The 12,417-nt window shown below is 36.9% G+C and overlaps 2 protein-coding genes across 5 annotated transcripts in view; one reads left to right on the forward strand and one right to left on the reverse strand.

The window, feature by feature from the left end:
• Positions 1–5,451, reverse strand: part of LOC109581527 (uncharacterized) — an 11,453-nt gene extending 6,002 nt beyond the window's left edge. For 2 of the 3 annotated variants that reach the window (XM_019995709.1, XM_019995710.1), the window contains exons 1-2: positions 4,732–5,450; positions 1,534–1,717 (exon numbers count right to left, since the gene is read on the reverse strand). In XM_019995709.1, coding sequence (XP_019851268.1) covers positions 1,534–1,717; positions 4,732–5,004 — 457 coding nt within the window. In that variant the 5' untranslated portion in view covers positions 5,005–5,450. Of the gene's footprint in view, positions 1–1,533; positions 1,718–4,731 lie in introns of all 3 variants that reach the window. The other variant, XM_019995711.1, reaches the window with a different exon arrangement.
• A 183-nt stretch (positions 5,452–5,634) lies between these two features.
• On the forward strand, positions 5,635–12,234 carry LOC100633210 (glutamyl aminopeptidase-like). Of its 2 annotated transcripts, none has more exons than XM_003386111.3 (18): positions 5,635–5,814; positions 5,979–6,844; positions 7,703–7,823; positions 8,143–8,297; positions 8,367–8,480; positions 8,540–8,674; positions 9,477–9,542; positions 9,592–9,657; positions 9,774–9,946; positions 10,124–10,203; positions 10,298–10,440; positions 10,539–10,594; positions 10,679–10,826; positions 10,898–10,974; positions 11,032–11,136; positions 11,195–11,362; positions 11,494–11,628; positions 11,797–12,234. In XM_003386111.3, the coding sequence occupies exons 1-18, from the start codon at positions 5,730–5,732 to the stop codon at positions 12,035–12,037; spliced, it is 2,934 nt and encodes a 977-aa protein (XP_003386159.1). In that variant the 5' UTR covers positions 5,635–5,729; the 3' UTR covers positions 12,038–12,234. The 2 variants fall into 2 exon arrangements, with proteins under 2 accessions (XP_003386159.1, XP_019851267.1); XM_019995708.1 differs by having other exon boundaries at positions 5,988–6,844.
• The last annotated feature ends 183 nt before the right edge of the window (positions 12,235–12,417 follow it).

Genomic DNA, 12,417 nt, shown 5'->3' on the forward strand with positions numbered 1-12,417 from the left:
AGCAAAGCACACACACACACACTGACATGGACCCCATATCCTTCCAAATAATCATGCAAGCGCTTGATTCACAAAACAGGAAAGCATTCTTACAAGCAATTCACACAAAAACAATGCTATGACATTAAAGCTTTATAAAGGCTATATTACAACGTGTATATCTGAGCAATAACAACAAATAGCTCCTTTGCTGGGTACATACGAATACACACAACTTACTAATGCTAAGTGAGACAGACATAATTACTACGAGGCATCGATTATGGATTATAATGTAACACATTGCTTCCTATCAACAAAGAGCCAGTTAGTGCATGAACTGTGGAGTACACAACTGGATGTACATGTACATGTACATGCATACGCATATACATTGTACACGAACACCTGACAGTTAACGTGTAATTATGATATAATCAAGTCAACGGAGAGGATCGAGAATAACAAAAACAATAACTAATCACATCAAACAAAAGAATGCAAGATAGCCTATCAACGGGTAACCACCATGAACAATGTGGACATGCACACACATAAATACGCATACATGTACATGCATGTATATAATGTACTCCCTCCCAGGGTAGGGATAATTATAGAGTCAGGCAGTCAGTACATGCATACCATTACATAGCAGGAACACCAAACTGTGGAGGTGTACTGTTGTTATAACATCAACGAGAATGCCACACCACTCAGTCGTGGAGATGATCGATCAGGCCATGAAAAACAGGATGACATTCCTACTATACATACAAATTCGTGTGCACGTACATGAAACTCTGTTCCAGGCAACAGTGTAACAACAAAGAATACACTGGAGCTCATCAAATGCTATGTTGATCATACATTACACTATAAACCTCTACTACATGTATCAACAATCCTCTTTATAAACTACAAACTACATGTATTATTGCCAGCCGTTCACGATGAGAAAATTCATCATATACATGTACATGTACACGTAAGTGTAGTACTTAATTGCAGTTTGTCGGTTTTGTTATTATTAGACATGGTATGTTATTGCCATAGGTACATGTAGATAAACCCAAAATTCAATTACAATATCAACAAAATAATCATTACTATTATTATCAATCATCCCACTCCGAGTGTACACAAGCTATAGGAACACAAAGCAATCATCATTCAATGGACACAAAGGAATACTATATACTGAAGATACAATATACTCCAATGTATTCTAGAGTGAGTGAGTGAGAAAGGGGAAGATAACAACAACAAGTCATGAACTCGTGATGATTGGAGCATTCCACAAGAAAATGAGTGAGTGGTGGGGATACATGTCTACACAATAATTAGGAGCTCCTCTCTCTCATAAGGCATAGTTACTATAATTACTGTCGTCTCAAGAGGAATCAAAGCACACAGGTGGATATGGGATAAGGAGAGAGAGAGAGAAAGAGAGGGAGAGAGAGAGAGAGGGAGATAGAGAGAGAGAGGGAGAGGGGCGAAAGAGAGGGAGAGAGAGGGGGAGAGAGAGAGAGAGAGGGAGGAAGGAAGACTCACCAGCTTGAATGAACATGTGAGCTGGTTCGATCCATATCTCCTGATCCTGGAGCATGCTTGCTTCTTTCTCTGGATTAAGTAAAGCTCTTGATGGGAACTGATAAACAACATAAGGCTTGTGTGTGACAGACGGAATCTGAGAGTCTATGACCTCTTGGACTGTCATACCAGGATAGCACTGGAGCTGATAATGTGAATGAGAAAAGGAAGAGATGTAAGAGTATCGAGACATATGAGTGACAGAAAGAGAGAGAGAGAGGGGGGAGAAATAGAGTGCAAATAAATTAGTATAAGTCATATTGAGCAATTCATCACAATTAGCGTTACAGATTAGGCTACTCACTACCTGTTTTGGCTATGGCTGTGAGAAAGAGAGAGGAGCGATTAGCTACATGTGTACATGTACATGTACATATGTGACTCCATTACAAGCCAAGAGTATAAACATACACAACCAACCACATGCTACACTTTCACTCAAAATAAACACACACGGGCTAACAAAACTAACACAATTAAAAGCATTAAGAAATGGAAATACAGTATGAACAATGTATGAACAATACAAGAGTACATACATGTATATATGTATGTGAACAATAATACCATACTTTATATGTATCACACAATACGTGCATGAACAATAAAAGATATGCATAAACATCCTTATGTACATGTAGATATACAACTACACATGACAAATAATAATCACTATAATTACTGGTACATTGTATGTACATTGCTTCAGAAATGCTACATATCTCAGTGTATGTACGTGGATATAGATAGAGACAGAAGGATGGTCAATTGACTATGAAGGAAGGTGACTTTGTGTCAATGCCACTTACTCTCTTGTCAACAAAACTGTCTGTCATAACAAAAGCATGATGTGGATTTGGAGAGCTAAAAGGCATAACTGTGCAGCTGCTATAAGAATAACATGTTTTGAACAGACCAATAAAACACACACTCTCTCTCTCTCTCTCGCCGTCAATATGGTGGCCTCCTGTTACATGGCTCAGAAATCTCTTGCATTTAATGTACGTGTATTTAATATCATTAGGAACATCAAGAAACTCAATTAGGGAGACAAGATTTACTATAGACTACACCGAGTTGATACGGGATGACAGAGAAATGTATAAACAATTCAATTGCTAATTAGATGATCGCGTGAGATAAACTGTGAGGAGTGATAGGAGCAGCCTTCTAATTAGTACACCCCACCATGAAGCACTACAGCTCCTTCCTACCACAGTACAGGTGTCACTTACAATGTACACATACTACATGTACAATATAAAGTATAATTATTATAAGATAATAAGGTACATGTACATCAATAGACCAATAGGCCATTTGTGTACACTAGAAGGAGCGATTCCATTATACTATGCATTTATATACTAATTTTACTAAAAATAAATTACATCTAATTGGTGACTTTAGATGTCATGCATGCTTATTTGCATATTAATTGGCAAGGGGGATCACTGAGGGTCCTGGGTGAGTGGACAGCTGGTAATTGTAGACATGTAGCAACACTTGTTTATTGCATCAATAAAACTGAAGCCATTTGTTAGCTGGAAATTGGTAAACATTCTATACCAGCCTAACGATGACAGTATGAAACAACGCATACTGGGAAACATATCACTCCTACCCTCTCTCCCTCATTCTCTCTCATTAGCCCATTAGAAGTACAGGCATCAATAATGACTGATTATATAACATTTACCATTTTCTTTGCTAACCTCTCTCCCTCTCTCTCTCCCCCTCCCCCCTCTCTCTCTCCCTCCCTCCCTCCCCCCGTCTCTCTCTCTTTCTCTCTCTCTCTCTCTATCTCCCTCTTTGGTGATCAGGGGAAAAATGTTGTTTGTCTTTCTTTATTGTCTTTTGTTGCCAAGAGACAAAATATCAAGAGAGATCAAAAAAGGCAGGGCAGCACATGACATTTGAGTGTGTTTACTCTTAGAGAATTAACAAGAGGAAAGGATTTGAATATTCAGAGAGGAAAAGAGAGAAACAATATGCTAATGAAAGGAGAGAAATACATGTATATATACTAGCTATGATGTACACTGTACAGTACATAAATGTAGGCAGATGTAAGAGAGAGAGAGAGAGAGAAATCTTCATGCATGAGCTACTGCCCTTGAGAAATGTTAATCAAAAATAATGTACATGTATTGTACATGCAGCTACTCTCAGTAAAAAAGTTATACATGTAGTGCATGTACATGTACACATGTGGGTAAAAATGGGTGAGAGAGGAACGGCTGATATTGTACATTCATGCAAAAATTGAAGGGATATAATATTGCCAAAGGATATAATCGTGTTACATCATATTCATAGCTCACAGCAGTGGGTAAGGTATGCAGATGAATATTATGATCAAAGGGATGAGTAAGCAAGAGGTTGTGAGAAAGTGGAAGACTAGAGGAGCAATTTTGTTAGTAGATCATGATAAAAGAATGAACAAATAAAGGCACACACACAATGCACATGTACAGGTACAACTACACATGAATACACATATAAACTGACGGAGAATACACTCTACACTTGAGAAATCAACCAGTTACAATTTGCATGCATTATCAGATTTGGAAACAAGACAAAAGAGTCAACCAACAGACAAAAGCTAAAGCATAATCCAGGAGACTACAATGCTATAATAATGTAGCTGTTTAGGATGCCATGGAGCATTTTTCATTGTGGCCATCCCTTTTACCACTGACACACCACAGGGCCACAGTCTCTCCTTAAATGGTCAAAATAAAGGACAGAGAGAGAAATGTACAGTGATGTGTATAATTGATCAAATTTGAGACTGAGACAGTGTGTTTGTGTATGCTTGTTAGTGAGCCTACTGTATAATAAACTGAGGGAGATAGAGAGAGCGTGTGTTTATGCACATGCATACTTTTATGAGCATCAATATCAGGGAGAATAAGGCTACAGTGCTGTATATGTACATGAACATGGACATGAGTGTACTATTATGACCATCAATAGAAATTTGAATGTTGCTACAACATCCTTCAGACACACACATCGCAATAATTCATTACAATCCCTCCCAAAGAAAGAAACACACAAACACATGGAACAAGACCATGTACAAACACACACTTACTCCTCTCACTTCTCACTTCCCTCCCCCCCCTCTCTCTCTCTTCCTCTCCAACATACCTTCAGTCTCTTTTCTCCATCCCTTCCATCATTGGGTAAGTAAGCAGTTATCGTGAACATGTTTGGCTTGTACACCTCAAATCCCTCGTTGTGCTCGAAAGCTGATAACTTTTGTGTCCTTGCAGCAGGCTTGTCCCTCTCACTCACTCCAGCAGAAGGGACACCAGGTTGCATTATTCGTACAGTGACTCCCTGTGGAGCCTGACCTCCTCCCCCTCCTAGAACTTGATTAGACATCATGTTAGTAGTAAATTCCAGCTCAATGGTCGTCATTTCAAAGTAAAGAAGAGGAGAAGGCAGGGGTCATTCGTTTCAGTGTTGATGAGTGTGTGTGAGTGTGTATAATATAAGGACTGTAGTACTGTGTAGTGGATAGAGAGCTAGTCACTGCCTGGTTGTTGTGTGAGTGATTGAAAGTAGCTAATAGGGTCTGCCTAATAAAAGAGAGGAGAAGGGGCGAAGGGTAAGTGGAGGGTCCGGTTACACAGCAGACGAGAGAGATTGTGAGATGATAGTCTTGAGACGAGTGTAGAGTGAAGGCTGCTGGGAAGAAGAGGAGGGTAGAGACACACAAAAAGAGATAGAGAGAGGGGACGCTGCTAAACTGGTGAACAAAACAGCTGAACTGGTTCAGACTCGTGTATTTTTAGTTTTAAAAGCTGATGAAGGACTTCAAAGCTCCTCCATCATCATACATGCATTCCTAGAATGTTTGTGGTGGGGCCTCCTCTAATATTACATTGCTGTCATGTGATAGCCACGTGATCTATGCGGGTTATTAGAATAGAAGGTCTACGGTATTTACCAGAAGTGTATCACGTGATAATTTAAATTTTTTTATTTGTACTCACGTGATGTATTTTTTAAATTAAAACTTTACGGTACTTTAGAGGGTGTGGCTCAACAGAAAATTTAATTTGCTTGTAAAGAAGGAAGTTTATTTCCTTCTCTCAAGTAGTCAAGTTCTCTGTAATAGTCACTCTTTGGAGTTTGGAGCCATGTCTAGGCATAGGAATGGCTTTGAACAACTGGATGGTGAATCTTCTGACACTGATATGAACCTTGAAGACAATGAGAGCTCAGGTAACAATGAATGAAATATGATTGTTCAATAAAGAGCACTAATGCATGTACCTGTTTAATAGTAGGTAGAGAGGAATTCAATCTATATACGTGTATAATTTTATCATAAAATGGGTTTGCATGTAGATTTAGTTTATTGACTGTCGTAGTACTTTCATATTTAGCATTGACAGGGAAGAAGAAACGGTATTTGGTGAATGACGAAGAAGGGCCTCTCTGCTCCCCTGGTAGTCTAAAGCTCTCAAAACGTGAACTTATTTGCATACTAATAGGAGGAATCATAATTATTGTAGCCGCTATTGTATTTGTGATTATAGCAGTTGTTCTCTCCAGATCATCCGGTAATGGATCCCCCGGGGGGTCTGACGACAAGCCATGGACTAATGTACGTCTCCCTAAGACCCTCACCCCTGCATTGTACAGGGTCTCACTGGATACTGATCTAAACACATTTCGTGTCAATGGCTTCGTCTCGGTTGATATATCAGTGAACCAATCAACAGACCTGGTGATATTTCATGCTAAAGATATGACTCTTAACACTGTTAGTCTTACAAAGGGGGTGAGGGGTGATCAGTTAGGCATATCGAGACAATTCTTTTATTCTGATAACGATTTCTATGTCATTCAACTAGCCGATAGCCTAGATACCAATGACAACCTTCAACTCAACATATCTTTCAATTACACGCTACGTGATGACTTGGTTGGGTTTTATAAAAGCTCCTACTCACTTGCCGATAATGAAGTTCATTACTTGGCAACTACTCAGTTCGAACCAACTGACGCTAGGAGAGCCTTTCCCTGCTTTGATGAACCAGCAATGAAAGCTAATTTCTCCATTGAACTCACACATGCCAATAGATACAATGCAGTGTCTAATATGCCAGTTGCACGGAGAGTGTCTAAAGCTAACGATAAGGCTACCACTAGTTTCAATACCTCTTACAAGATGAGCACTTACCTTGTGGCTTTTGTCATATCGGATTTCAACTGCAGTGACTCACAAACTGTCAATGGTCACATTCAGGTAAATATATATAATAATTAAAAACATGTACATGTATGTTGTATTAGTTGATGTCTTAATCCATCTACTTATGATTTGTTTGTGTCTTGTACTCAGCAATGTTGTTATTGTGCGTGATACATAATTTCTGATGTTTGTTTTGTTTAACATAATGTTTGGACTACAGTTTACTCTAATAATATTTACCGTATAGCGGGAAATTTTGGAGGGAATTAAATTTGGCGAATTTGGCGTTTTGATAGCCATTCGCCAAAATTAAACCCGCCATTTTGAGCCATTATACGCATGCTCAATGCACGTGGCCACCAATTCGCCAAATTAAAATCCGCCAATCACCAAAATTTAGCAATTCGCCAAATTTTAGTCCCTCCAAAATTTTCCGCTATACGGTAGTCTTGATGCCTATTTTTATTGTATCAAATTTAAGTATTATCTCCTTTGTAAATTCTATATAGCTAATCTAAGAAATAGAGAGAATGATAAAAATGTAGGAATTATATCAAGAGTACTCTTCCCTTTATGTCATGCACTCTCTAATTACTGTATGGTACATGCACTTCTGGCTGTCAGGTGTGTGCATAAATGCCTCTTGTCTGTCAACTAGGCTAGAAGTGATATCTTTTAGTTGAACTCATTATTCTTATAGTCTGTTTCATTGTGTGTGTATGTAGTACATTACCAATACTACCAATCTATATATAGTATTACTTGTATAAAGATTAATTCTGTTTTGTTTACACTGCTGCTGATTAAAAGTTGAGTCTGATGGTCGGTCACTTGTTACTGATAGTGTATGCTTCTTCATCACAGTGTAGTAGACAGTAAGACTCACTTATGGTTTCTTTTTTATGTTTTCAGGTGAGGGTATGTGCCAGACCTGATGTATTCAGTGACACTTCATATGCTCTCTCAGTTGGTAAGAGCGTCATTGGGTACTATGAAGAATTCTTTGGAGTACAGTATCCATTACCCAAGCAAGGTGAGTCATGATAGAGAGGTGGAGGGAGAGAGAGAGATAATACAGTATATGGTGTTGTGACTCAATTTGTGTACTTTGGATGCTGGTAATGTAGTTTTGGCATATTAGAGTAACATTTATCGCATTTTTGTATGACAGTGTACAAATTAATGACATCCTTTATTTAATTAATGGTCTTTACCCACCCCAGCACTATCTAAGAACTTGTTGTTGTTGTTTTGAAACTCCTCTAATAAGAGAAGTTTGATTACATAGTACATATGTCTCCAGACATTAGTAGTGAGGCAGTTGATGTTATTGTGATTTCTTTTGTGTATAGATTTATTTGCTATTCCTGATTTTGCTGTTGGTGCCATGGAGAACTGGGGCCTGATAACATACAGGGAGACAGCATTGCTGTACAATTCAACACAGAACCCAGCTGTTAATAAACAAAGAGTTGCTGTTGTTGTAGCTCATGAACTAGCTCATCAGGTAATATAATTATATACTTGTGTTTTACCTTCTCTCTCTCCTTATTTCTTTTTTTCTCTTTCCCTCCAGTGGTTTGGTAACCTTGTTACCATGAGCTGGTGGGATGGTCTCTGGCTTAATGAAGGTTTTGCTAGCTACGTAGAGTATATTGGCACTGATCATGTTCAGCCTGACTGGATGATGGTATATTTAATTTATTTATATAATCCCAATTTATGTTTTTATCTTTTTTCTTTTTTTAGTTGGAGCAGTTTTTTATAGATACAGTTCAAACGGCTTATGATGCTGATGGTTTAAATTGGAGTCATCCAATTATACAGCAAGTGAATAATCCAGATGAAATCAATGGACTGTTTGACTCAATCTCTTATGATAAAGTAAGTTATTACTATAGATACTACCATCCACTCTTGATACTACCAGGAATGAAAGTATAAATCATAGTAATAGGCAGGGTTTCCCACAAAGCATGCTAAGTGAGCTATAAACAGCATGAGCTTCATGAGCTGATAAGCATTACAGTACAGTACATGGAACTTGGAACAACTTTAAAAATTCATAAAAAATCTAAATTTGATTGGAATCAGCTCAAATTTTTTACACAACATAAGAACATGTACATGTATCAGAAAAAAATAATAAAAATAAAAATACCCATCTTTTCATTTTTGGTGAAATTTAGCCAAAGACGAAAGGCTATAGCCTTTGGTCTTTGGCCAAATTTTGTCAAAAATGGTTTGGAGAGAGTTCTCCATTTTTTATATTTTTTTTCTGATGCATGTACATGTTCTTATGTTGTGTAGAAAATTTGGGCTGATTCCGATCAAATTTAGATTTTTTATGAATTTTTAAAGTTGCTCAAAAATGAAGCCAATGACCAAAGGCTATCCTTTGGTCATTGGACCGATTTTTGAGTAAGTTAAAAATTGTAAAGAATCCAATTTAGCTCAAAATTTCTATACAGCACAAGAACATGTGTATATACTTTAAAATTATAAAATGGAAAATTCTTTTCTAGCAATTTAAAAAAATACCCTGTATAGTGAGTGTACCTTGTCAAATTTTTGAGCAACTTAAAATCCACTAGCAAAAACCTGCATGAACGTAATGCTAAAATCCTGTGGGAAACCCTGGTAATAATCTATTTAAATTATTGTATTTACAAATGTATTTTTACAGGGTGCTAGTTTGATACAAATGTTGAGAGGTTATATTGGCAATGAATCATTCACCAATGGACTCACAGTATAATAACTTCATTTCATTATAATGCTTTTGAGTAATATTTTTACAGCTTTATTTGAAAAACAACAAGTTCGGAAACACTGAGACATATGAGCTCTGGGATGCACTAAATGAAGTAAGCACATATAAAATATAATAAATGATTCTTTTAAGAAGAATAGGAGATAATGAATATTATGTAGCATGAGGGAGTCATAGATTAATTTATAATTTTTTTGGTAATCATTTCAGGTGTCATCCAGTGACGTCAGTGTATCACAAATGATGGATACTTGGACCAAACAAATGGGATATCCTGTTGTTACTGTCTCCGCTAGTGACAATAATAGAGCTACTGTCAGTCAGAAACGATTCTTTCAAATACCACTACCAGAGGGAGAACAGCCAGCAGCATCACCATACAAGTGAGCGGGATTAGTGTGTAGTGACATTTAAAAAACAGAGTATCAATATGCATGTATAAATATAGCCCATAGTGTTTTTAAGGATTGAGTCTGGAATTTCTATTACATATTCTGAATTCTGATGCATATTGTGATGCCATTGTCATCCTTATTCTGTTTTTTATTTTATTTTAATAGTTACGTTTGGATAATACCATTTGATTATATAACTGAGAATGGTAACAGTGTCACAAAGAAACTTGTATCGAACCAACAAGGTATGGAGACCTTTTTTTCCTAATCCTCTTCTCTCTTAATCTCTCTTTTACTATTGAAGCTATAAATCCTAACCTTGTGTGTACTTTTATTCAGACACCATTACTTGGGACTCATCAAATGATGGTTTTATTAAAGCTAACGCTAATCAGACTGGTTTCTATCGTGTCAATTATGATGTTGGGAACTGGCAGAGTATCACCGCACACTTGATGACACCACCCAACAACAGACCACAAGTAAGAGATGAGGGAGACAGCTAGAGGAGAGAAAGAGAGTACCTTTAGTTGCATGTAGATTGCAATAATTATACATGTACATGTGTTTGCTTGTGTAGATATTAAGTGCTGTAGACAGAGCTGGGTTGCTTGAAGATGCCTTTTCTCTATCAACGTAAGCAGGAATACACATCATTCCTTTATTGTACGTGTCTCCTCTCTCTTCTCCTTTCTTCTCTTTATTCTCCTGCTCCTGTAGCTCTGGTCTCCTCAATATAACTGTTGCTCTTAATTTAAGTCGCTATCTTGTCAATGAAGAGGATTATGCTCCCTGGATGACTGCTCTTAGATGGTTCTCAATCTTTTCTGATAAACTATCAACAAACGGGCAATATGGAAATTTTAAAGTATGTCAACCATTATTAAAAATGTTTTTAAATATTATTGTGTTTTTCTCTCTTTCACATACCTTCTATAGAGATATGTATCTTCTTTAATGGGTAATATTACTAGAAAACTATCATTCAATAAAACTGGACTCAGTCACCTCCAAATGTAATTATCTACTGTACCTTAATAAAAAAAAGATTATTGATTTATTTTTTGGTATAGATTGCTACGTACTTATGTCTTATTGTCTGGTTACAAATATGGAGACATTTCAATTGCTGATACTAGCCTGACCATGTTTAGGAACTGGATGACTGATGGTATCAGGTATGACTAATGGAAGGATGTAGGTGTATATTCAGTGGGTCTGTGTCTTACCACTTAGCGTTCCTCCTGATCTTCGTTTGGTTGTGTATCGGGTAGCCATTGCTGCTGGAGGAGAGACCGAGTGGAACTACTTGTGGTCCTGGTACAAGAACACCACTAATCCTTATGAGAAGCAAATATGTCTGTCAGCTTTAGCTCAGTCTAAAGAATATTGGATACTGAGCAGGTCAGCACTATAGTAGTCTACACTGTGGTGGGTGATGTACAGTGTACATGCATGGAAATGTTTGTATACAAAATTTTGTTACTTTTTAATGTATCCTTTTGTATTTGTTACCTCTTTGCTGTGATAATTAGATATTTAGAATATTCCATGAGTCAAGTAAGATCACAGGACACACTGTATGTGATAAGGAGTGTTGCAAGGAATGTAAATGGACGATATTTAGCTTGGAACTTTGTTAGAGACAATTATGATACCATATTTAAGAAGTATGAGTCCTATATGTATTGTGTACATGTACTAATTCTCAATTTAAAGATATAAATACTTGTAGATCTTATTGTATTAAATCATCTGATGCATAGAAAGTTCTGTTTAATTCTGATTTCATATTCTTAGTAATTATCAGCATATTACATTATTTCTTTTCTTGTCAGATATGGTGGAGGTTCATTCTCATTTTCAAGACTAATACGGAGTATTACAGGCTCCTTTGCTACTAGTTGGGAACTACAGGAGGTTGAGTCTTTCTTTGGTAAAGTTGATGTTGGTTCAGCTTCTCTTGCCCTCCAGCAATCTAAAGAGATTGTGAGGGGGAACATTGCCTGGTTGGACAACAATGAGTCTGTCATTGGGGAATGGATGAATGAGTATCTCTCGGGAGCAATGTCTGCTTGAACAATGCTGCTGCTATAATTTTGTATAAAATCTTTTTATTAATAATAATTGGATCCACAATAAGAACTCTGGTCATAATAATTGCCATGATAATATAATAATTAGTTTTACTTCATTTATCTTAACACACTCTAGTTTAGTCAATGAATATATTTAAATTGTGTGTTAGTTTGTCAAAAGGATCGTTATTCACTGCAGTTGTCTTGGTGTTAATTATGGTGCTCATGAATTCCTTCTATGAAATATATTACTTCTCAGAAGATGAATAAAGGTGCCTCACCTTGACCTTATACTATCAGGAGATAAAGAGGAAACAACTCTTCTTGTGTTACTGAAAATGAAGCTATTGACTTTGTTTGGTGTTTTGTTGCTACTGATTA

Source organism: Amphimedon queenslandica, unplaced genomic scaffold, assembly GCF_000090795.2.
Source record: "Amphimedon queenslandica unplaced genomic scaffold, v1.1 AMPQUscaffold_13435, whole genome shotgun sequence".
NCBI classification, from domain to species: Eukaryota; Metazoa; Porifera; class Demospongiae; order Haplosclerida; family Niphatidae; genus Amphimedon; species Amphimedon queenslandica.

Bases quoted from the DNA above. Each gene is read 5' to 3' on its own strand.
- LOC100633210 (XM_003386111.3), top strand. From the start codon at position 5,730: ATGTCTAGGCATAGGAATGGCTTTGAACAACTGGATGGTGAATCTTCT. The intron at 9,658-9,773 runs GTAAGCACATAT...TAATCATTTCAG, and splicing joins TCTGGGATGCACTAAATGAA to GTGTCATCCAGTGACGTCAG. The intron at 10,204-10,297 runs GTATGGAGACCT...ACTTTTATTCAG, and splicing joins ACTTGTATCGAACCAACAAG to ACACCATTACTTGGGACTCA.